Below are 27,149 nucleotides of genomic sequence, written 5' to 3'. Positions count from 1 at the left end.
ATTTTGCAACATTTCATGACAGGATGAAAGTGACTCCGTAGGTGAGATTCAACCGTTGATTAGTATCAAATGCAGGTTAAGTTTACCGGTTATGGTTGCAGCATAACGATGGTTTTACATTGATGCAGGAAACTTGATTTCTAATCAACTAATTTTGGTTACATGGATGTTTCTAGGATGGAGGCTTGGCCTCAATAAAGCGGCAAACCACATTGCTAGCAGACAGCGCTTCCAATGCTTGAGTGGCTGTCAATCGGATTGCATCATCATTAGAATTCAAAAGCCATATTAATTGATTTACCGCACCAGCCTTCTTGAATGCAATACGCATATGTTCATTGATACAAACACTGGCAATTAACTCTGCAGCTTTTTGTATTGCTGACTTATCTTTCGAACAAACCCGTCAATCAAATGTAAAAGTGTATGACGCGGCTAATCATCTGAATATTCAGAATGGGATGTCGTTTCTCCCATTTCTATGGTTACTACTATGATGGCTTCTGGTTTAAGACGTCTTGGCTCTTGCAAATAATATACCAACAAAGAGACCAAATAAAATGCTGAATAAATTTGATACACTCAGAGCAATTTTGAACACTAAAATTCCAGCAATAGAGATTGGAATCTTGTTTAAGGAAACTACAAGACTGTATGTTGTAGGGCTAGTTTGATGTAAAAACCACATCGAGGTAATGCTGATAGAAAGTCCGATCAGTCCACTGGCTGTTGCAGCAACCCAAGACTCCGGTAGTTTAACTACATCAGCGTGTATTACCTAATCCCACTTGCCGAAAAGGAATATCATGATGATGGCAAAAGGTAAAGACAATAAATTATTGAGTAATACCATTGACACTTCATTTAGAGAACCAGATTTGTTGATTTCGCTTCGTCCGTTACCCACCTGAGGCTAAGCGAATAACTTGCGGTAAGAACATAATTCATAATCTTAATCTGCCAGGCATAACCGACTGCATCAAAGGAAGATCTGTAACACCTCAACTGGCAGCAGAGATAATTATCACCAACATTGCAGTCCACACTTTGGGACTCTGACGTTTACGGAATAAACATAACTCTCCAATTGCAGTTAAAATATTAGTCATTATTTTTGAGAATTGCCACCATTGCGATGCTTATGTATTTCAAACTATACATGCCTGAGACAAGCACGGCGACAAACATCACATTCACCGGCAACCAAACCTTAATTGACCTCCAGTTGAGCTTTTTAACTGAAACTCTGCCACAGTGAGCCAATAGAACAACAACCAGAGTACTGATAAAGTTTTGATAAAACATCAATGATATTCTTGCATTGAAATTATAACTTGACAAGACGATTTTGTTCAGCATTATCATGCTGCAAGAGGAAATACAGTAAGCTGTTCCGGAGATAAGTGGTACAGACTTCTTGGCCGATCCATGCAATCGATGCCTTTCCTCATCATCAACATGAAAACTGCACTTATCACCATCTATAGCTTTATTTCTTTTCAGATACCTATCATACAAAGCTCTTTGCTCTGCATTGGTTGTTCGGTGACAACTTTCCTTGCTCATAAATTCCATTGAAAGATGTGCTGGATGCGGAAACAGCATGATGTGGATATGTCCATAGCAGGGGTGTTTGCCGGATGTTAAGGGATACTGCTGTGAAGAGAAGAGCCACCAAGGGCTTGGAATGAGCGGATCCGTTAAATTCTTGATGGGGCTTTGATTGTTCATTCGGATTGTATTTGTAGGATTTATGTAATGGGATGAACTTGTATGAAAATGTTGAGAAATGCAATTTGGAACATGATTTTGTAATTTATGAAATGTTGTAATGCTATTTTGATTTTGAAATGTACTTATGGATATAAAATGGATTTTTTAGAAATAACCCAAGACTAATTTAAATATCAATTTAATAATAATAAAAAAAAAATAGTAGAAAACCCAATTAAAATCAAATTAATCCAATAATTTGTTAAAATTACTTTTGACATCAATTCTAACATCTATTTGAAAATAAAAATCAATTAGAGTTTTGAAATCACTAGTAAAAATAACAATTAAAATTAAATTGAAATTTGGAATTAAGCTTAATTTGAAATTAAAATCAAATTGAAAAATTAAATAAAATGATTAAAATCCATTTTATAATCAAAAGCACCATGATCAAAAAGACAATGACCAATGTGTAACAAAAATATGGATTTGGGAATGAATGTATGCAAATGAATCTTAGGCCAAGTGCCAAACAAAAATAAAAAAATGGAAAAAATTCAGGACCAAAATCGGGGTATGACAGTTGCCCCTATTTAAGTGTCTTCAACTAGAGAATATGAAGCAGGACACTCTTCATATGATCATAGTGGGAGATGGTTAAATACTAAGATGACCCGGATTTTGATCCTGAATCCCTATGACATGATGTGATATGATATGATATGATATGACATGATATGATATGCATGGATGCATGATTTTCTTTTTTTGTGATTTTTTTTATCTGCTAGGGATATGGTGGACCCTTGACAGGAGATGCTACTAAGACAGACCAATCTGTGGGGAATGCTGATGACCCACAGGGAGACAGAAAAATGGTAAAAACAACTTGCTGGGGGAACAGTCCTGCTGGAGAATCAGACACACACTGGGGAGTAATCTGAGTGGAATTTGATAAGCAGTACTTAGAGTACAAGAGAGTAAGTTCACAATTTGACTTACTAAGCCTGAATATGGAAATTTCCACAACAGGTTCATGTATGACCTGACAATGCTGGGGAATAATCATGGAGAAAAACTCTTCAGAACAGGTTCATGTATGACCTGACACCGGAATAAAGCTCAACAACAGGTTCATACATGACCTGAATAGTATTGAACAAAAATTGGAAAAACTCTTCAGAGCAGGTTCAAGTATGACCTGACACCGGAATAAAGCTCAACAACAGGTTCATACATGACCTGAATAGTATTGAACAAGAATTGGAAAAACTCTTCAGAGCAGGTTCAAGTATGACCTGACCCCGGAATAAAAGCTCAACGACAGGTTCACATATGACCTGAATAGTATTGAACAAGAATTGGAAAAACTCTTCAAAGCAGGTTCAAGTATGACCTGACCCCGGAATAAAAGCTCAACGACAGGTTCACATATGACATGAATGGTATTGAACAAGAATTGGAAAAACTCTTCAGAGCAGGTTCAAGTATGACCTGACCCCGGAATAAAAGCTCAACGACAGGTTCACATATGACCTGAATAGTATTGAACAAGAATTGGAAAAACTCTTCAGAGCAGGTTCAAGTATGACCTGACACCGGAATAAAGCTCAACAACAGGTTCATACATGACCTGAATAGTATTGAACAAGAATTGGAAAAACTCTTCAGAGCAGGTTCAAGTATGACCTGACCCCGAAATAGAAGCTCAACAACAGGTTCAAACATGACCTGACATCACTTGGGAAAAAAATCAAAGGGAGTTTTACCAATAGGTTCATACATGACCTGAGAAACATTGGAAAACATACAAAGCAACATCATTGGAGTTTTCTAACACGAAAAACCTCCAAGCTTCTGGAAATTCCTCAAGATGATAAGTCATACATGACTTTCACGGAACCATCAGGAAAGACAGGGTAATTAAACTCTCTGTACGTGCCAACAACAATTGGACTTTTAACCGTAAGTAATGGACTACAACCAACTTTTAACGGATTTTGCCAACAACAATTGGACTTTTGACTGTAAGCAAAGGATTACAACCAACTTTTAACAGATTGGTGCCAACAACAATTGGACTTTGAAATGAGTTCTAGTAACAACTGAGCTTGGAATAATGCCTAGTAACAACTGATTTGTTTAGGAGACACCAATGAGTCTTGAAATAATTCCAGGGAATGGCATAGGGGTTCTGGAAGTTCGTCAGAACAAAAGTGACATGTCTGGGAATTCATCAGAGAGTAAAAGAAACAAATTCTGGAAATGCATCAGAATTACAAGTGATATTCCGGAAATATAACAGAATACAGACACATCAGAGGATACATCAAGGAGATTCTGGAAATACATCAGAATACAGACACATCAGAGAACACCTCAGATAGATGGGGAAACATCTGGAAATACATCAGACAAGTTGTGGAAATACATCAATAAACCAAGGAGTAATCCGGAAATTCATCGGATAATCCAAAAAGAAAATGAACCTTAATGGAAAATTTTCTAATAGGTGCCAACTGAGTTGGATTTGAAAATGACTGCAAAAACCGGATGATGGTTTAAGGGCACCAAAGACAAACTGGAATTAGAGGTCAAAGGATATAGGATCAACAACAAGACCTGGGTCAATGCAAAATGAGCACGAAGTACATTTCGGCCATGCATGATTTGTATTCTTTTATGCATGATATATGAATGATCATGCTATGAGAATGCTGACACTTGAGTGGACTGGGAGTTTGTAAAGGCTTTTTATGGAAGCTCATGATTCCTCAACACCGAGAACTCAACCAAATATTTTATGATAGATGTTGTCAGAGGAGCATTCTATCAAGCTTGATGGCCACAACCTTGCCAATGGGATCCTTTTGGAGGATTAATGAATCGTGCTAGCATAATTTTCGGGCACTCGTCTTAAACTCAATAGTTGTTGACGTATGGCAGAATTTGTTTGAGCAGTTTGAAAGCACGAAGAAAAAGGTTCTGCCCCTCTGTGGCTCATCTTGCCCCAGTTTGTTGGGTCTTTGGAAATGTTCACCTTGAAAGTGGATTTGGAAACAGCTTGCCATGAGACTACCTCGAGATGGCTTGCCCCAAGTGTTTGAAGCTTTGCAATCGTCCGAACTTGACTAAACAAATGTTGGAATGGCAGACTCTTGGTTAACCGTCCTTGGATAGTTGGACTCATTGAGCTCTGAGGTGGCTTGCCCCGGACTAAGTCTTGAAGCAAATTACTCTTGGCTAACTGAACCATGGAGTGATTGGACTTACTGAGCTCTGAGGTGGCTTGCCCCGGTCTGATTCTTGAAGCAGATTACTCTTGGCTAGATGACCTTTAGGGTGACTAGCTCGAATTAACTGATGCTCAAAGCGATTTGCCCCTGAATAGACTTCTTTCACTCCATCAAATTCCTCAACTGTGTATTGAATTTCTTTGATGCTAAGTGTTGAATTGCAAATAAGATTGTTCATTCAAAAATGGTAATTTTAATTCAATACTTATGCCAAAATTTGAAATCAAAGTTTATTGATATGAATGGGTGAAATACAATGAAAGAGTTGTTGATAAGAACACAATGGTGATCAAGTTATTCACAGCATGCAAGTTGGTGCCATCAAATGATTAACAAAAATCGTTTGGAGTCAAGTTAACACAACCTTGTTATAGTATGCTTTCAAAATAAACCTTGCCTCAATTAGGTCTTTTGAGGGTTGTAATGTGGTCTGGTTCGCGTTTTTTTTTTTGAAACAAAAGGATATAAGGCTCAAAATTTATTTTTACCCACCCCTTCTTCTTGATGATCTCCAGATCCTATGTTCAGTTAATTCAATACACGCATTCGACTTCGAAGGTTCGAAGGTGTGATGAGGATTCAAGACGAATTTTCTTGAAATGGCAGTCACCTTATTTTTTTGTTTTGTTGAGGATTTTGGTGACCTCTTTTGATTGATTTATTTTATCCCTAATTTTGCCTGGACCGCTTCTTTGAAGCTTTTGGTCCATCAGGATGCCCTAACTTTTGCCTAAGTCATCTTGTGGTATTTGACCTAGCGGGCTTTTTTTATTTTTTTTTAAAAGGTATTGACTGCCACATTATTGGTGGATAAGGATCAACCAACACTAATTTTAGCTTTTCTTAACTTCCTCGACACTTCAACATGTGCGCGAAGGATAACATGTGGTTGAACCTAATTGGAGGGTGTATATATGGACGATTTTTGAAAGATCGACTGCATGATCAAACTATCTGAACATAACTACCCTGCCCCAGGTTAAGATTAAGGGTTTTAGATCCGAAATAAACACCAACTTCTAGGCTCAAAGTGGTTGACTAGGGATTAACTCCTTATCTCTTCAGTGTTTGGGGATTTGAAACAATGCCTTACATCATCGACAAAGTTTTCTTCAAAAGCATATCACAACAATTTCAGGTGTTTCATTTTCATCATCCTCCCTCCAATCTTTGTTAGCACAACGATTTGATAAACAAAAGTGAATGAGAGGAGTATTTTTGTTTTTAACATAAATGAAAAACGAGTGAATACGAATGGATTAACTCAAAAGATGCATAAACATTTCATTAATCTTACCAATTCAAAGAAAACAAAAAAGCAATTAACAATCAACATGCAAGGAAACTACAAAGAAATGTTGAGACAGCCGAATGATTGTAAGCTTTAGGGAATTGACTTCTTCAAACTTGAAGGTTGGGATCAACAAGCTTTTTGACATTGGCATGATGACCTTCAAATTCCTTTCCTTCAATATCATCGTTGAACGCAACCTTCCTGGATCCACTACTCACTTCTCCTTTTCTTTCATTGGTATGGGTCGTGACATTGGAAATCCAAGGCGGTATCTCAATGCTCTTACCAGGAAACAATGATAGCTCACTAGCCACATCCCTGACATCTTCCTTGTGGTACAAAACCTTGAGGGGTCTCAAGGGTCCTTTCCCTTTCTCATTATCTGGCCCAGAAATCAAGGTATATGTACCTGAGCCTTCCTCCTTGAGTGTTGGTGACCTTATGTCAATTAATCCTTGCAGCTTGAGCTTAAAACTCATGCATTCCTCGATGGAGTGCCCCATTGTTCCAGTATGGTATTCGCACTTGATCTTCGGGTGATCTTCTTCAAAAACTAAGCTCTTTTTGTTAATCAGTCCTCGTACCAAGGCTTTTAGCGCGAAGCAAGAATCTAGGTCATGTCCCAATGCCCCTTTATGGAATTCACATGTTGCATTTGGATTGTACCATGGCAGGTATGGTGACACAAGCGTGAGAGCTCGAGGGGTCACCAAAGCATTCTGGATCAGTAGCGGGTAGAGCTTGCTATATGGCACCGGAATCGAGTCATTGTGATCCTTGTTCCTCTTATTCTGATTCTGATTTTTGTTTTGAACCTGGTTTTGGTGACTTTGAGGAGCAATAGCCAGAGGATGTTGATGATGACGCCTTGAGGGAGGTCCATATACTGGTAAATGAGGAGTTGCCACATAACATTTCCCTTGACTTGGGGTAACACCAGATGGATGCGGGGTAGTAGCTCTCTCTGTTGTAGCAATGGGTATAGGATGGCCCTCTTTCCTCGATAAGGCTTGCAGGGTTTCCAAGACCCATCTCATTTGGCTCTTTAAAATATTAAGTTCCTCCTTCAATGCTTCTTGACTTTTCCTTAGCTCGTCCATCATTTCTTGAGACATGGTTCTTTGTTCTAAACGTGTGTTAGGAATCACTTTGCTTATCACAGACAAAGGATGGATGAGTTTTTTTTTGTATTTTGTCTGGAAAATGACATGCGTTATGATGAGATGCAAATGCAATGAAATGTGAATGAATGCAATGCAAGCCATGCATATTTGTTTTTTTCTCAATACACGGGTTCAAAAGTCTGAGGTACTGATAAATCAGATTGCTCTCCAAGAATAGGTTCTCACCGGGTAGGATCTAGGGTTACGAAGGTTCCTAGAGTCATGGATCCATTAGACTGTTTGCTACCTGCGGCAACTTACTTGCCGGGCATCAACTCCATCTAAAGAATCTACTCTAAGTGAGGTTCTCGCATCGATCCGACGAGAAATACATCTCGCAGACCCACACTACGCAACCATCTTTCCTAGTTAGGCAAAGAACTAAGGTTCTACAAATGGTTCTCAGAGTCATGGATCCTAAAGAAAATATCGAAGCTTACGGCAACTTACTTGCCGAGCGACAACATCCTCTCAAGAATCTACTCTAAGTAAGGTTCTCGTACCGACCCAACGAGAAATACATCTCGCGGACCCGCACTACTCAACCTCGTCCTATCTTATGTTTTTACTCGAGACTCGGGTAAAAAGTCTTTTCCACAAGGTTTGCAATCAGATACCCAAATACCAAAGCATACCGAACCAATACAACAGATTATATCAATATGACAATAGAGATAATACAAATAATAAAGAAAAGCCACATAGGTAAACAAACAAAGGCACACAAACGACCTAACTAGGCTTGACTCACTTAGGGATTTGGATTCCCCAGCAGAGTCGCCATCTGCCGCACCTCGAAATAAATGGGGATACGACTTCAAAGCGAAGCGCGATCGCACGCTCGCAATGATGGACTGAACAGAGTCGCCACCGAACTTTATTTATTCCTAAAAAGGAAAGGGGAAATATCGATAAAACCCAAGACAAAAGAAAGGATAAGATATGGTCATCGCAACCAATATCAGGGTTCGGGAGTCGATTACGCAAGGGGAAGGTATTAGCACCCCTCACGTCCGTTGTACTCAACGGGAACCATTAGGTCAGTTGTGTGTGTTAATGTTAGTTAGAAATGTTAGGCTTTTCGAATTATTAGGTGGGAAAGAAAGGAAGGATGAGAAGAGATGTTTTTGGATTTTTTAACGAAGGACTAAACCTAAGTTTTTTATTAGTGGGCCTGACAAGATTTACAAATCCTGCTCCTACGTATCTCAAAAGAGAAATCAAGGCTTACGTAGTTCTGGGTAGAAAAATGTTTGTTTGTTGGTCGATTTTAGCGAAAGTCATACTGTATTAATCGACGAAAACATTATTTTACCCAAAACAGATGAGGAGTGAACGCATACCACACATCGAACGGATTTATAAATCTACATTCGGAAAAGCGTCATTTATCTCTACTCAACAATCGTGGCCGAAACATTGTTTTGCATCACTTAAGACAATATATCTTTCGTTTATGAAAAAGGTTTTGATTAATCGCACGGCGGCGAGAAAGAGTTTGATTGGTTGAATGTATTTTGAGTGATGGCGAGAACTTGGATGAGCGAGATATACATCTCGAATCCTAGTCTCAGGAGTGCATGGTATACACCATGTTCCATTTCCATCTTTATTGAAAAAGTATTAAGGTATGAATTAGGTATTTTGAAGTTTGAAAGACGAGTACTTGTGACCTACAAGCTCTTACAGCTTGGGTCTAATACTCGGGACTACGTCTGGACATTCCACCCAGGCAGTCTGTTTCTTTCCAATATTGCTAAGAAAATGATTTGAATATTTATGAATGTTTTGGAGGGAAGACGAATATTTATGGCTTGCAAGCTCTTACAGCTTGAGCCTAATATTCGGGATTACAAACTGGATATTCCCTCCAGGTAATCTTTTTCTTCCAACTTTATTAAGAAGATGGTTTGAGATATTTACAGGTGTTTTGGAGAGAAGACGAATATTTACGGCTTGCAAGCTCTTACAGCTTGAGCCTAATATTCGGGATTACGACTGGGCATTCCATCCAGGTAACCTTTTTCTTCCAACTTTATTAAGAAAATGATTTTGAATATTGGAGTGTTAAAAAGAAGACGAATATTTATGGCTTGCAAGCTCTTACAGCTTGTGCCTAATATTCGGGATTACGACTGGACATTCCATCCAGGTAACCTTTTTCTTCACGTTTAATAAGAATAGGTTTTGAATTTAGAGTGTTAAAGAGAAGACGGATATTAACGGCTTGCAAGCTCTTACAGCTTGAGCCTAATATTCGGGATTACGACTGGACATTCCATCCAGGTAACCTTTTTCTTCACGTTTTATTTAGAAAATGATTTTTGAATATTAGAGAGAAGACGAATATTAACGGCTTACAAGCTCTTACAGCTTGAGCCTAATATTCGGGATTACGACTGGACATTCCATCCAGGTAACCTTTTTCTTCCAACTTTTATTTAGAAAAGTGATTTGAATATTAGAGTGAAGACGAATATTAACGACTTGCAAGCTCTTACAGCTTGAGCCTAATATTCGGGATTACGACTGGACATTCCATCCAGGTAACCTTTTTCTTCACATTTTACTTTGAAAATGATTTGAATATTAAATTAAAACGATTAACGTATCGAGGTTTGAAATTATTGAAAGTTAAGTTGATGTTGCTTAAGAGCTCGTTGTAAGAAGGCCCAAGAGTAAGCCATGTGAGGTTGATGGCGATGCTTAAAAGCAATCGACTTACGAGGGTGTGAAAAAGGGGTCGACGTTGAATCGAGAAAAATAATTTTTAGTTTAAAAATGGTTTTTGAATGAGGGATACAATTAAAGGATACCAAATTTGTGTTATTGCACGATATTTATCATTATTATTTTTTGAATGTTTTTTTTTTATCAATGAAATTGAGATGACTTATCATGATTTAAACATACCTCACACCTAAAAAATAATTACATAATTCCCAAGGAAAGAAAAATCATTTAAGTTATATAAAAAATAAACTAAAAAATGTTAGTTAATTAGTGAGACCATATAATTAAATATAAGAGTTAAAGAAAATAGGAGAAAATAATAAAAAAATGAAAAGAATGTTGGAAAGAAACCAACACAACACACCTGGGGATCGAACCCAGGATCAAGAAGAGATAAGTTCTCTCAATCTCCACCAGGCCATGACTAGCTAACTGCTAGATTTGCAGTGGCACAAACATATAAACAATGAAATAGCTTAAATAAACAGAAAAAGGAAATAATAAACAAATAACAAAAGGCCAGCATGGGCCGAGCACTTGGGCCCGAAGGCACCTCCAACCATTCTTGGTACCGTTTTGGGTCGTGTGTGTTTGGTTCAGAGAAGGCCCATGCTGTTTTGTGTATCGGCCCATATATGAAGCTACCTAGGGAGACGAAGAGTCAAGCTCAAACCTCCAAATTAAAGGGAATGGATCTAGGGAAGTGCCTTCATAATGACCGACCAACAACAATGAATGACAAGTGGCAGAAACGAACAGCCAAATGTGTTGGGATAGTAAACTTTGGCATGTGTATTATTTTAAACGGGAAGGTTTCTTTTTAAATAGCAATAAAAGCAAATCAACGTGAGAAAAATAGAAGAAAAATCAAAAGGGAAAGACCATGAATTTCTCATATCCTTTCCTAAAAGACAACAAATTCCAAAAAACCGAAGTTAACACAAATTCCTTTCCTTCTTCATTCTGAATCAAGAGGGGATTAGGATAAAAAACTCACCAGTTGCGACGAGATTGACGGAATAGGAAAGGTAATGTGGAATCCTCACTTCCGGATGCTCTTCTTCCGTCGTCTCGAATTCGGACGCGCGTTCGCCGGCTCTACTCTCAGTATCCTTGGTCCAAAATGGCGTTAAGGTGAATCTCCACTTTCTTTTTGTTAAGGGTTTTTTGTTCTCCTTGCCGTCTTCAAAAATGGTTTTTTAGGGTTTTTCGGTTGATTAGGTTCTTTTCCTGTGTTTTCGAATTAGGGTTTTGTGGGGGTCGCCGCTCTCTCTCAATTTTTCCTCCTTAGGGTTTTCGAATCGCCTCCTCCCTGATTGATTCCTCTTTTCTTTTTATCCTCACAGCTTTAGGGTTTGGGAAGTATTTGGTGTTCAAAGAAGAAAGCTTTCAGAAGCGCTTTTTCACGCTCAGAAGTGCTTTTCCTAACTGATGATGGATTCTGGAACAGGTAATCAGAACTTACGCTTTCATTTTTGTTTTTGTCTTAATGCCCAAATTGGGATTTTTGAAATTTCACAGCTTTTGACTAATCGTTTTATCTTTTACTGCAGTAAAAATTTTGGGGCAACACGAGAAACTCTTAATTCTTCAATGGTGATTTCGGTCTCAATGGTAATCCCAACAGCATATTTCGAGGAAGAAGCAAAGTCCATATTGAATCCAACGTCGACATTCATAGGAGAATCCTGACATTCTAAACATATCTGGAATCTCTAATTGAGGGGCTGTAACAGTTGAGGAAGCCGGGCAAATTTCTCAGGATAAAAGTTATGCATATTGAAGAAACGAATCGAATTTATCAGCGACCGGGTAACCTGTGTAAGTCCGTTCTTTCCATGACAAGTCCAGCTTTCCCTGATCCTTCAATTTTTGTTGTGTTAAATTATTCGAAGCCATTTCGCTTGAAGGTTTTATGGCACTTCTATGAGGAGTTGCGGCTTTTCCCTTCTTTACAGAATACACTATGACATTTTCTTTGTGTGTATCATGCAGGTATTTTATAGGAACTCAGACTTTAGAAACCGTCTCCTGGAGCATAAGCTGGGCGCCTTGGTCCGAACCTGCCGTATCCGCTTAAAACATTCACGGTCAGCAAGATTCATACGCCTTGCTTCATCAGGGTATTGGCTTGATGTCCTAATTGAATGCTCTGACTCAAAAATAATTTGTTCCAAAATGTCTGCCTTCCCAGGATGATTGTACAAAGAAGGAAGATCAGAAAACAGAGGTGGAAACTCCCTTAGTTAAAAGAAAAGAAGCCTGATATAACTTTCTGCAGCTTCTCGAGACTTGTTACCTTGTAAGAAAACCAGGGGCATTCTCTTTACTGCAGAAGACCACCTATATTGTTGCCCAAGTGTTTCATACAACGAAACTACCTGATCTACTTGATCGGCAGAGTACTTCCCAACCAACACACTTTTGGAGACCCTCATAGTAACTGATTGATAACCTATAATCATCAGGATTCATTCTCAAGGCATTTCCATAGCACTTGATTGCCTCCCTGTATTCTCTGTGATCCATGTAATTTAATGTTAAACCCTTTCATTGATAAAGTCTCTCCAAGGTCCGGGAATTTTTCAAAATAGCATCGGCTGCCTTGATGTCTCCTTTATATTGCTTGGTCTTGTGTGATTTAACAGTAAGCTTGAAGAGTTTGCCCTCTTTAGGAGGCAGTGAAGCAGCCATTGCTGTTGTTGGTTGTACCGTGGTCTTAAAAGAGACATAATTATGATTGAATTGCACTGTAACTTGTATTGTTTGAAATGTATTATAACAACCATGTAACACTTTGGTTCAAAATGGAAGGCTCTTTGCAAATAAGGAATAGCATTTCAATCATCTCTAATCAAATTTTCATGCTTGTTTTGCGTCACTTGTGAAACAAAAACATATGGCCAAAAGACAAAGGAAGAGTGGCACGATCATTAAGAACTCAATGCATGAATGAAATGTAATTTTTTTGATTTCTTTTTGTAGTGGACTATGTATACCCTTATGAATGAATGAAAACTCAATTGTTTGGATAAAACGTGATTGTATGTGAATTAAAACTTGGCTTTAACAAAGAAAAACAACTTGACTTTATGAATGAAACAAACACCCCAATCCATTGGATCATAAGGACCGTGAGCATATGATAACACGTGAACCAAATGAACCAAGATACATGGATGAACTCAAGACTTATTTAAATATCAATTTAAATAATAATAAAAAATCAGTAGAAAAAAAACCAATTAAAATCAAATTAATCCAATAATTTGTTAAGATTACTTTTGACATCAATTCTAACATCTATTTGAAAATTAAAATCAATTAGAGTTTTGAATCATTAGTAAAGCTAACAATTAAAATTAAATTGAAATTGGGCTTTAAACTTGATTTGAAATTAAAATCAAATATTGAAAAATTACAAAAGTCAAGTGATTAAAATCCATTTTATACTGATGAATGTATGCAAAAATGCAAAAATAAAAGAAAAGGATGGAAAAATTCAGGATCAAAATCGGGGTATGACAATAACCAATGTTAATATAAACTTCAATAACGTATCCGATACGCCAATATACCAACTTTAATTACCTCATCACTTTCATTTTTTATATTACAAGAATCAAACTTTTTCTATTACAATATACCTATAACTATACCTATAACTATATTAGAGTTCGTTCAATCATTTTATGGGAGAAATCTTGTTCCTTTAGAATGAAAGTGAGATGAACAACACTTTCACAGTTAAAAAGAAAAAAAACTACCTATCCATCAACACAATAATGATTTCTAACTTCCATACTAACCTCAACTAACATGATCAATGGACTTCTAACTCATGTCACCTCTAATTACTAACAGCTTATTAACTAACATTTTTCATAACACATTTTCCTAACTGTTTTGACTACTAATCTAACTCTCCTAACACAATTAGTTACCTAACAATTTATTAACACAATTGCATACTAGTTTAACAGCTCTAACATCATTTGCTAATAATCATCCAATTCCATAACAATTATAATAATCACTAACAAGTTAGCATACTAACTCAATCACTAAAATGCAATAACAATTCAAACAATCCTACTCAAGCAATCTATAATTATCACACTAACTGTTACAACAGTTCCAGTATCAGTGACTTTTCCAACTGTATAGGACAGGTGATAAAACTACTCAAGGATGACCCAGTTGTTTCCAAATCCATGAAAGTGGTGTCCATTGCTCCAACAAGGGATTCCCAACCCCACCACCTCAAACTGTATCTCGACAACAAACGCATCATTGACTGGATTGACTACAAGTTCTACAATGAGTATTTTAACACAGCGGAGGATTTTGAAAAGCTCTTTAAAAAACTAGTTACTGAATATTGAAGAACATAGAGCCTAAAAATAGTTACTGAATATTGAAGAACATCAGTTAATGCCTAAAAATATAAATGAAGAAATATTGAAGAACATACCGCAAGTGTATTCGTGTTCGCTGGTGTTCGCTGGTTTTCGCTGGTATTCGTGTTAGGGTTTCAACGTTCGCAGGAGGGAAAACAAAAGAACAGAGAACGAAAATAGAAATGGAGTCTGAAATTTTATTTTAATTAGACCTTAGACAGCGCTTTTGTGGAAAGCGCTTTCTCAGGTATGCCTTAGACAGCGCTTTCCAAAAGCGCTTTCTATACCCCCCCTTAGACAGCGCTTTTGGTTTTAATTTTTTTTTTAATTTAAAGACTTTAGACAGCGCTTTATCAAAAGCGCTGACTAAGGTCTATATTTAAAAGCGCTTTCTAAAAGCGCTGTCTAAGGGGGGGTCTTAGACAGCGCTTTTAGAAAGCGCTGTCTAAGACCCCCCCTTAGACAGCGCTTTCATTGTTTTTTTGGAACATTTTCCGTGTTTTATTTTAATTTTAACCTTAGACAGCGCTTTCTTTTAAAAGCGCTGTCTAAGATGCGCTGTTAAAAGTCATTTTTGGCGTAGTGTCACCAAGTCTTTGCCAATTGCTAATTTTCAAGACTTAACGAACCAAGCTCAAGGTTGTGTCTTTCAAACCACTTTGATTTTGTGGGAGAGTATTAGTTATGAATCTTGTATCAAATAGAAATCTCTTGAATCCGTTGATTTTGTTATTCAGTTATTAGTTAGAACAATAAGACCAAGTAGTAACTTAGAATCAAAGTTAGTTAGAAGTTCATAAGTAACTTTGTATCTTAGAGCTTTATATTTCAACTCATTGTAAATACTCAAGTTGAGTGTAACCATGAATGTGAAAAGTTTTCACTTCCAAAGCCTTATACTCTTGCATTGGACAAACCACTTCATTCAGATATCTTATAAACATAACTATCCATAAAACTCAGAAGGTACTATCCTATTCATTTTGAGACCAATACAAAAACACAAGAATATCATCAATTAATAGTAGAATACCATTTTAGTAACATAAAGCTTTTTCATGTAAACCCTTTTTCCATATAGCTTTTAATTACTATATTAATTTCCAATCCTACTTTTTGATACCTTCAAGTACAAGCTTTCAAACGTTAGGTACAAGTTTCAACATCACTCACCTTTTTCTTTCTCAATCACATTCACACACACCCTTCTACACTGATTTTCCACCTTACTCATAATGCTATTATAGATTATATGCTATTTCATAAATCTTTGATTCTTTCCCACATCCACAAGACAAGACAACAAACATTTCAATGAGAACATCAAAATTTTCATGTAGAGGATTGGATTATCGTCTATGTCTTCTAATTGTTGCGGTTATTCTGCTACTATTTGCAACAGCTTCAAGATTGAATATTCCAAATGTTTCTTATTATTCCACCACAATCACAAATTTACAACAAAACTACAATGATCCTAAGAAAATTCTTGTATCGAAAGCAAAAGGGTACCCTCCGGTGTTCGCATATTGGATATTCGGCACGAAAGGAGAGACTAACAAGATGATGAGGTTGTTGCAAGCTATATATCATCCAAGAAATCAGTACTTACTTCAACTCGACGATTGTTCATCCGAATCCGAAAGAATGAATTTAGCTCTTTATGTTAAATCTTTTAAGGTTTTTGAGGAATTCGGAAATGTTAATGTTGTTGGAAAGAGTTATGGCATGAATAAGATGGGATCTTCTTCACTTTCTGCTTCTCTTCATGCTTCTGCTATGCTTCTTAAATTGAACAAAGATTGGGATTGGTTCTTCACTTTGAGTGCTTCTCATTATCCTCTCATGACTCAAGATGGTAAGTGCTAATATTTGTGCTATAAACTTTTTTGTTTCTTGATCAATTTTCATGAGTTAGATTCTTAGCAACTCAATAAAATGTGTTTCCTAGATTGTGACCACTTTCTTCTTCAAATGAGCTTTGTGTAGATATTCTTCATGCTTTCACAAACCTACCAACAAATCTCAACTTTATTCATTACACTAACAAGACACTAAGGAACGAGTAAGTAATCTAAAATATTAAGGTTTGTTTTATTTCCTTAATTATAATGTCTTGTTACAGAGTTTTAATCAAACAATCATAGTTATAAACTGTTGATGCAGGCAAAGAAACATGAATCAAATAGTGGTAGACCCAAGTTTACATTCTGAAAAGAGTAGTCCACTTTACTTTGCTGTTGAGGCTAGAGATACTCCCGATGCTTTTAAGATATTTCGAGGTTAGTTTACTTTCATTATGTCTGCTCGCAATGTGTTGGAGTCAGACACAGACACTAACCTATGTTGTATAAATTAAACGTAATCACGTGTGCAGTGTTGTGTTGGAGTCGGACATTAACACATGTTGTATACTACGTAATGACTTATAATGTCATTTAATTGAATAGGTTCGCCTTGGATGATTCTTACAAGATCTTTCATGGAGTATTGTATAAATGGATGGGACAATTTACCAAGAAGGTTACTAATGTTTTTCAGCAATGTAGCTTATCCTATGGAATCATATTTCCACACAGTTCTATGTAACTCTCAAGAGTTCAAAAACACTATAGTAGACAATAATCTAATTTACAGTCTTTTTGACGATGATCCGTCGGAATCTCAATTACTTGACATGTCACATTATGATACAATGATGGAAATTGGCGCCGCATTTGCGCGACCATTTGGCGAAGATGAACTTGTTCTAGAAAAAATTGATGATTTGGTTCTTAATAGAAGTTTGAATGGAATTGTTAAAGGAGAATGGTGTTCAAGTTCAAATTTAGAGATAAACAAAAGTACAAAGGTTTCTGAAATTGTGGAAGATAACATTGATGTTGTAAAAGCAGGATTGTTTGGGATGAAACTTAGAACTCAATTAGATGAAATTGTTAATAGTGGGAGATATAGAACTAGTGAGTGTCAATTTCAATTGGTGTGACAAAAAATGTGCAATTACACATTAATTTAATTGAAGTTATTTTATTCATTTTTTATTATATTTTCCTTTCACATTCTTTATTTTGTCTGCTTATTATGTAATAGAGTAGAGTAATTCAAAAATTAACATCTAACCCCATTATATTTTAGATAAGGTTTAAAATAAATCTGAAAATGAAAAGTAAAGATTACATGATTTTCCTTTTCTTTCACATTTGCTTTCTCTGTCATACATATATCAGGGTGTAGAAAAATCACCTAAAATTACAATATTAATTTTTAAAGTATTTTTTACCTTTATTTCTGTAGTTCTAGTTTGATGAATCAAATATTTTTCCTTGTTTTTATTTTGTTTTAATTACTCTACTTGTCTCTAAATTATTTTCGAATTTTCAAATTAAAAATTGTAATTAAATCTTTTATATATATATATATATATATATATATATATATATATATATATATATATATATTATATATATATATATATATATATATATATATATATATATATATATATATTGTGTTTTATATATAATTAAATCCTTGTAATTAGACTTTTATGTTATATTGTGTTTTACTGCTACAATCGAAAAATTATATGTCATCTCTATTTGAATATGGCTCATATTAGTGAAATAATCATGGATTTATTGAGATAACTATAGGTTGTTGAAAGTATAATTTATTGTTGAAATAGTTATGGATTATTGAAATAATTATAGATTGTTGAGAGTATAACTCATATTATTTAGATAATTATGGATAGAAATAATGGTTTCTCGAGGGAAATTGGGGATTAGGATTTTAGATAAACTAAAATTTAGTATTATATATATGATTTGTAACACTGTAATCCAATGTTATTTTCACAAGACACAAATAAAGAGATTTATAGCTATTATATAGTCGCAAACGTAGACAATTTGGTCGAATTGCGTGAAAAAACTTTTGTGTATTTCTCTCTTCTCTGACCTGTATCCGCGTTACTCTTCTAACAATTGGTATCAAATGACACTTAATTTCGGAGGTGCAAAATTCGAAGTGACTTGGTTCGAAGGAACAAGACATTTCAGTTTATGGCAAAGAAGGGTTAAGGATTTGTTGGTTTAGCAAGGTTTACAGAAGGTGCTTCTTGACGAGAAACCGACATACATCATAACCATTGATTAGAACCAAAAGAAGGAGAAAACTGTAGGTTTGATAAGACTTTGCGTTTCCGAGGATGTGATGAATCATATCCTGGACCTCACAACTTCGAAGGATGTCTTAGAAATTTTGGAATATCAGTACATGTCCAAGATACTCATGAACAAATTGTTCACGAAGTAGCGTCTATATAATCTGAAGATGTAGGAAGGGGACGATTTACAAGCTCATGTCAATGCTTTCAACAACATCCTCGCTGATTTAACATGGCTTGGTGTGAAGGTTGTCGATAAGAATAAAGCTATTATTTTGTTGTGCTCTTTACCAAGCTCTTATGATCACTTAGTGACCGGTCTCACATACGGAAAGGAAAAAAACACATTGTATTTTGTTTCTTCTACTCTTTTGCAACACACGCAACGTCACCAAAGTGTAGATGAAGGTGGAGAAAGTTCATATGAAGCTTTGTTTATGATGGGAGGTCAAGATCGTGGCAGAGGCAAGGGTAAGACAGTGGGTTTTGGAAAGAAAAAGAGGTTCAAGTCCAAGGACAAAAAGACAACATAATGTTATGGTTGCAAGCAAGTTGACCGTTGGAAGAGGAATTATCCAAATAAGACAGGTAAGAGTAGTTCAACAAATGTAGTTCAGACTAGTGGTTCCTGCAGTGAAAAGGATTTTCTTAGCATTTCATCTATAAAGTGCATTGATGCATATATTCTTGATTCTGAGTGCTCCTACCATATGACGCCGCACCGGGAGTGGTTCAACTCTTTTAAATCAGGTGATTTGGGTTTTTTATATTTAGGTGATGATAAAACTTGTACCATCACTAGAAAGGGGAAAACTAAAATTGCTTTGGATGATGGTGGCATGCACATGCTGAGTGAGGTGCGTTATGTTCCAGAATTAAGGAAGAATTTGATTTCTCTGGGAGCTCTTCAAGAGAATGGTTATTCATTCTGGTCAGATGGAGATAGAGACATAATGAGGGCTAGCAAGGGTGCAATGATAGTGATAACGACAATGAGGATTGCAAACAACATTTATAAGTTGTTAGGGGCACAATTATGGGTGATATATCGTCTGTTGAAACTGATAATAATGCAATCAAATTATGGCACATGTGCTTGGTTCATTTCAATGAATATGGGATGATGGAATTACATAAGTGGAATTTGCTCAAGGATGTTCACATTTGAACAATTGGATTGTGCAAGTATTGTGTTCTTGGGAAACAATGCATCGTTTGTTTCAAGACCGGGCAACATAAGACCAGGGGAATCTTAAACTATGTCCATTCTTATGTATGGGGGCCTAGAACATAGTCCTATGTTGGATGTTCCAGGTATTTTGTGACATTCATTGATGTTTTTTCTCGTAAGGTCTGAGTTTATTTTATGAAATATAAATCTGAGGTCTTTGCGGATTCCAATCTATGGAAGGCAGAGATTGAGAGCCAGACATGGAAAAAAAATAAAGTATTTGCGATCTGATAATGAAATTGAATACATTGACAAGAAGTTCATGCATTTCTATGAGGAGAATGAAATCCAGATGCACTTTTCTATTAGGAAGGCACCACAACAGAATGGTGTTGCGGAGAGGGTGAACATCACTCTGATGGAAAAGGCAAGGTGCCTTATGTTGTATGTTGGTCTTTCAAAAGATTTTTGGGCAGCAACACTCAATACAACATGATATATAGTCAACATATTACTATGAGCTTCATTGGATGGAAAATATGAAGAGAAGGTGTGAACAGGTAATGTCGTTCATCTGAGTAATTTGAGGATTTTTTGATGTCCAACATATGTTCACCACACTAGGTTTCAGTAATTTGGCATAGTTGTAGGTTTGTCTAATTGAGTTATAAATCAACATTCAACATTGTGAATTGAAGTTGATCGCTAGAGTTTAGTGATTGAGGGAAAATGATAGTGGTTCTCGTATTTAGGGGAATTCCTAAATAGAAAGTCATTGGATAGTGTTAGGAAGAGGCATTGAACAACATAGGCTTGTTGGTTCATATAAGACCAATTGTACTAAACTACTAATACTACTAATAGTGAATTTTCTTTCTTGGGTTGAAATTCAACCCTTTAGACATAGGTGTTGTTGCATCGAACTTAGTTACCAATTATTATGCTCTTTATTGCTTTTCTGCTCCATCATCTTGTACAATTTATTTTGTGTTAATTATGGTGATTCTGGTTTAACTTACTGAACCAATTGTCTAGGACATCACATTCGACATATGTCCCATGAGGAACTGAATTTCAGTGGCCACTTCTTTGACAAGCAACTTCAGATCATCCCTTCCCACCTTGATCTATTGTAACGTCACCCCATCTTTCTGAGAATGCTTGTTCAGATTGATCACACCAGACTATATTCTCTCTAGGGTGTCAAGAGTGTTTATCTCTTAACGCTTTTCCCACCAAGAAACATCTCATAAGCTGAACCTCGAGCAAAGTTGATAGTTGAATGGAAGACATGGAGGAAAGCATCTAATAATCACATAAGAAGTTCGTGGAAAAAGGATAAGAAATGATCGGCAAAAGGAACAACTTCAAAGGCAGGGTCGTTACACAAAGAAGGTTTAGAAGGAGTTGGAGCACCCATTAATATCTTTGTCCTGAGCCTCACCTCTTGGTTTCCTGATGGCGCGGAAGAAATCACTTCCCTCCTAGGAATTTTAGGAGGACGAATATCTGCTGCCCGAGAGGTTTCACCTTGCACCATCCCCCAAATGTCAGCAGAATCGTGAGCAAAAGAGATGATCATCAGTTTTTGGGTCGTCTGTATCTTTACTAGGCGTTCCCATTTTTAATCGACTAGCACCACCATTATCTTGTCTGCAGATGAAAATCCATATGAATATATCCATATAATGGAATAAGAATAAGAAAGTATTTACATGTACCAAAGTACTCCTCCACTCCACAGCCGTCTTCACATCCCCTGATGATGAGGGTGTTGCATTTCAAGAGCGAAAGCACTCTAAAACCTGAAGCACTTCATTGTATTGAGGAGAAAGGACATGTGAATCCACCCCTGTGGTGAATTTAGGATACATATTCCAAGATAGGGTAAACAAAGACTCGTCTCCCGCTCCAACGTAACATGATAAGTGTTGTCCTTCCCCCTTATTCTAACGAACTTGTCTTTTCGATCCTCATAAGAGCTAGCGAAGGGCTCCAATAAACATACCTCAGGAAATGGGCACAACATTACCCAGCTACTGCTGGGAAGAAACTTTGTCATGTAGAAATACAAAAGTACCCTGACAGAAGGGGATACCCCCAAGTTACAGCAGATTATCTGAAAACCCCTAAGTATACCCCAAGCATTTGGAGTAAAATGGAGAGGGGGCACATTGATGGTATTTAAGAATTTTGTTTCAAAATAGGAGAAAGGGACTAAAACCCACAACTCATAGATAACAAGAAGATGAAGGTAGAAGTAAAGAAGAGATGGATCACCGGAGGTATCCATGTTTTCCCTTTCATATCTCTCTCTCTCTCTCTCTCTCTCTCTCTCTCTCTCTCTATATATATATATATATATATATATATATATATATATATATATATATATATATATATATATATATATATATATATATATATATATATATATATATATATATATATATATATATGTTGGTGTAAGCCCTAGAGGCCAATACTTTTGGTACTTGTATCGAATTATTTATTAATAATAAAAGGCTTTTTCTTTATTACGTTTGTTTAATAAAGTCCCTAGAATAGCTAGTCTATTTAATGTATCAAGTATGACTTAATCATGAGATCACATTAAACATAAGGACACTATTCTTAAAGTATCTGTAGTCAAGCTTTAGTGCGAAGTGGGATAACATTAAAGCATTAAGACTATTATGTTTGTAGACTGATGATCACATCTCATGGATCATGGATAAAGAGTTATCAAGTCTTAAACATAGGTATGAATATTAGGAGTAATATTTATACCGGATTGACCCGCTATGAGAATACTATATAGAAAGTTATGCAAAGTGTCATAAGTTATTCTCATGGTGATAATGGTGTATACCACTCTTCGACCTGAAACCACTATGGACCCTAGATGTAGAGTCGAGTGCTTTATTGCTAATCAAACGTTGTCCGTAACTGGATAACCATAAAGACAGTTGATGGGTACTCCACAAAGCATGCTGAGGGACATGAGTGACCTAGATGGAATTTTCCCATCCTGTATAACAGGATAAATGTCTATGGGCCCAATATTGAACTGGACAAGGATGACACGGTATATGCCTTGTGTTCAATATAGACATAAGGGCAAAAGGGTAATTATACACATAAGTATTATCACAAAAGGAATTGTCAGATCACATGACATTTTCGTGTCTTGGGTAGCAGTGATGTGTTGCTAGATACCGCTCACTGTTTATTATGTTAAATACATGATTTAATATAATTGTCAATGCCGCGAAAACCTACAGGGTCACACACAAAGGACGGATTGATGAGAGATAGAGTAACTAAGGAACACCGTAAGGTACGGTGCCCTTAAGTGAATTGTAGAACATCGTAAAGGTACGGTGTACTTATGTAGAATACGAAATATGGTAAGGTACCATGAGCTTAAGTGATTTTGGGCATATTATAAGATATGTGCCAAAATACACTTAAGTGGGCTTTTTAGCTTGAAGCCCACACAAGTGGTTCTATAAATAGAACCCTTGTGCAAAAGCATTGATTGCGGTTGCATTATTTTCGTTTTCTCTCTCTCTCTCTCTCTCTCACTCTCTCTCACTCAAAGCCTTCATTCGTACCAGCTAGCACTGAGAATGAAGGAATCCGTTCGTGTGGACTGAGTAGAGACGTTGTCATCGTTCAACGTTCGTGATCGCTCTGTGGATCTGCATCAAAGGTTTTGATCGTCACAAGAGATCTGCACCAAAGGTTTCAATCGTCACAAGAGGTAAATATTCTATCACTGATCATGACCATTCGTAAGGATCTCTAAAGGAGAAAATTTTAATTTTCGCTGCGTTTTGGATCGCAATTCTCCTTCAATATATATATATATATATATATATATATATATATATATATATATATATATATATATATATATATATATATATATATATATATATATCCTTCCGTACTGGAAAAATTGATGTTATTACGAAACTTGTCTATCATGTTTGTAGCGGAGTACAAGGAGGAAATGTCCTTGACGTGGATGAGCATAGCTTTCTTCACCATGGTCGATAGAAGTAAGGGTTCAAGAAGACGAAATCTAACACGACAAGATTATTATGATAAAAGAGGAAGTAAAATTATGCATCCTATATATATATATATATATATATATATATATATATATATATATATATATATATATATATATATATATATATATATATATATATATATATATATATTCCAAGGAAATGGGTTCACATGTGCACCCAATAGATTGTCACCAAAAGCGGGAAAGTCTCTACGCCTGAAAGTCATGTATAATAAAGGGAAAATACTTTGTCTTCTCGAGAAACACCATCATGTGGAGCATTAAATTCCACCAATGCATCCCATCGAACACTCAATATAGAAAATGTGATTGATATTTAGATGTCTCAGAACATCCTCTTAAAATGTACATGTTTCTCTAAGTTTTCTAAACGACCATGCTACATAACCGCCCGCGAATTCAAGCATTTACGGTTGAGGGACCCTCCCTGAGGGAGGAACGCCTCCACCAAACAAAACCTCTCTTAGTCGAGGGAGCTGTCAATAGGATGATGGGATAATTCAGAGGAAGGGATAGTAGTTTTAAACACTTCTGGCTTAAAGAAAAGTCTTTGTGCCCGATGTACTATGTAGTATTATATTTTTCAAAATCCTAGACTAGGGCGCCCTCACCCCACAACTATGTCGTCTAGGAAAAAGTCTAAGGGACTCAAACGTGGGGGTTAAGTAAGAGGAAGTCGCTGCAGATTCCTAAAATATTGGTGATCAATAACCTCCCCTAATAAGAGACAGACGATTAAGACCACATATGAGGAGAGAACCTTAGGTCTGAGAGACCCATATAAATACATAATCCCTCAAAGGAACATACTCTAAGTCATACATATCTCCCACAACCTAAAAAAGAAATACACTCCATGTAACAATAACACATGACTTTTCTAACCGCCCACCTACAATCCTTCTAGCGCCGACCACTACACGGTCTCTCACCTCACTTGAGTCGTTCCCTTAAAGAGCCGAAAAAATCATCACACTGGACTTCTCGCCGCCGTGAGCAAGCCCTCACCACCAAAACGTGTTATACACCTACTAAGGCATCTGAGTCTCCTTGCCCTTGCACGGAAAACACACACTTTGCAAGAATGAAAATTAGTAATATTAATTATGGTAACTTTTGAAAAAAAAACTTAATAATTTGAAGACTCCTCTGTAAAAAAAAGTTTGAGGAATTCCCTCAACATTTGAAGACTCCCTCACTTTTTGACATTAGTGAGGCCAACTCATCAAAAGAGTTGATGTGACATTATTTTGTTTTCATTTAATCTAATTTTCACATATTTATTATGGTGTGTAAGATGACATAAATGCCTCAATTGTTAAAATAAAACATTTAGAGAGCTAAGAGAGAGTGATTCCTCGGTTCATGAAAAAATCCTAACATTCCATCCCTTCTCTTTTGTCTCCGTCGTTCTTTCCTGTCTATCATTGAAACACATTTAGGCATTCAACGAACAACATATTTCATATCTTTCAAGTGTTATCTATTTGCAGGGGTCCTGAAGTGCGACAAAAAAGGTACAATTGTAATAATTTAATGATATTTGAACTGGTCTTAATGCATGTTGCATTAATTTTTAGTATTCCAAATTTAGGTTTTTACTGTGTGGGTAAATCGTTGTCATTTCCTTAAACTGTAAATGTTAAACTTTTTAATCGTATTTTAACTTCTATTTATATTTGTAATTGTAGAAATGAGGTTATTTAGTGTGATTTTTAACCATGGGGGAAAATTTGTTCACGACAAGCACATGTTTTACAGAGGGGGGAGTGAAACCATTATAGAAGGGCAAGACTCTAATAAGTGGAGTTTTTTCGAGGCAGTTAGCTTAGTTAAATACTGAGGTTATGATGGATTTATACATTTGAGAAAGATACCAGGACTCAATGAAGGGTTTATTCACTTCATTAATGATGTACAAGATGAATAAATTGCTAACCACAACCTTTGTAGTAATGTTGATGGGCATATCGGGGTAGAACATGGTGTTGAAGACATTCTAAGCAAGGTGTTAAGGTCTGGTGTTTATCAATTCAGTGAATGTAATGATTGTAACACCCCAATAAAAATAAGATAATTATTTGATTTAAATTAATATTATATTTATTAATTTAGTTAAATAATTGGAATTATTGGATTATTATTATTATTATTTTGGAATGATAATTATTGGAAAATATATAAGTGTGAAGTAAGGAAAAAGAATCCCATTTGGTAAAAAGAGTTTTACGTGAAACAGAGAAGCGGCTGAAAAGTGGAAAGTGGAGAAAGGGCAAAGAGGAAGAGCAAGGGCAAAGGTTGGAGAAGAGAAAAGCTTGGAGCTTAGAGATTGCCGGATTAACTCAGGTAAGGGGGGTTTATCGTCGTTTAATGGGTATTATGGGTTAGCATGTAATGGGTAGTGATAAACCGTTGAATTGACCCTAATTGGGATTTGGAATGCTGAGAAATTGTGATGAATAAGTTGTGTGAAAACTGTAATTGAATCGATAATGGTGTGTGTCGTAAATTTCTGGACGTGTAGCTTTTTACGGAATTGGAATCGGAGGTCCGGAAGTCCTCCAACGGCGGAAAATGCGGAGAACTCTGCATTCTGCCTTTTGTTAGCGCAGGAACAACTTTCTGTCTTGCGTTAACCGGTTAACCCAGGGCGTTAACCGGTTAACACTGTTATAAATTGTGAAAAACTGTTGTTTTGTCTGCGTTAACCGGTTAACCCAGGGCGTTAACCGGTTAACACTGTTGCGTTTGGCCAGAAAGTGTGTTTGTGCTGCGTTAACCGGTTAACCCAGGGCGTTAACCGGTTAACACTGTTGCAGAGTGGAAAAATTGTTAATTAAAATGTTGTGTGCCTAATTGATGGTGGCCTATATCGGTGTGTGATATAGTAGGGATTATTTCCCGCTGTTTTGAGCAGTATAGGTATTAGTAGAGTGTGCTAATACTGTGTTTAATTATTTGACATGATATGATGTGTTGATACATATGTTGATAATGTATGATGGTATGCATAATGTTGTGAATGTGTATGTTATGCATATGTTGTGAATGGACTGTTTTATGGCTTAGAGAGTGAGCATCGGTCCATTGTGGATTATTGTTG

The 27,149-nt window shown here is 36.3% G+C and overlaps 1 protein-coding gene and 1 pseudogene across 1 annotated transcript; one reads left to right on the top strand and one right to left on the bottom strand.

Annotated features, from left to right (window-relative positions):
• Positions 1-508: 508 nt before the first annotated feature.
• On the bottom strand, positions 509-12,640 carry LOC127104894 (GDP-mannose transporter GONST2-like; annotated as a pseudogene).
• A 3,119-nt stretch (positions 12,641-15,759) lies between these two features.
• On the top strand, positions 15,760-17,646 carry LOC127107204 (beta-glucuronosyltransferase GlcAT14C). The gene is made up of 4 exons (XM_051044497.1): positions 15,760-16,460; positions 16,592-16,667; positions 16,769-16,884; positions 17,053-17,646. The coding sequence occupies exons 1-4, from the start codon at positions 15,917-15,919 to the stop codon at positions 17,586-17,588; spliced, it is 1,272 nt and encodes a 423-aa protein (XP_050900454.1). The 5' UTR covers positions 15,760-15,916; the 3' UTR covers positions 17,589-17,646.
• The last annotated feature ends 9,503 nt before the right edge of the window (positions 17,647-27,149 follow it).

Source organism: Lathyrus oleraceus, chromosome 7 (genome assembly GCF_024323335.1).
Source record: "Lathyrus oleraceus cultivar Zhongwan6 chromosome 7, CAAS_Psat_ZW6_1.0, whole genome shotgun sequence".
Taxonomy (NCBI): domain Eukaryota; kingdom Viridiplantae; phylum Streptophyta; class Magnoliopsida; order Fabales; family Fabaceae; genus Lathyrus; species Lathyrus oleraceus.
The sequence above is the reverse complement of the archived record's forward strand: the minus strand, read 5'-3'. Positions and strand labels throughout refer to the sequence as shown.

Excerpts from the sequence above, each read along its gene's own strand:
- LOC127107204 (XM_051044497.1), top strand. The coding sequence starts at position 15,917 with ATGAGAACATCAAAATTTTCATGTAGAGGATTGGATTATCGTCTATGT. Across the intron at positions 16,668-16,768 it reads AACAAGACACTAAGGAACGA|GCAAAGAAACATGAATCAAA; the intron begins GTAAGTAATCTA and ends CTGTTGATGCAG. Across the intron at positions 16,885-17,052 it reads TGCTTTTAAGATATTTCGAG|GTTCGCCTTGGATGATTCTT; the intron begins GTTAGTTTACTT and ends TTAATTGAATAG.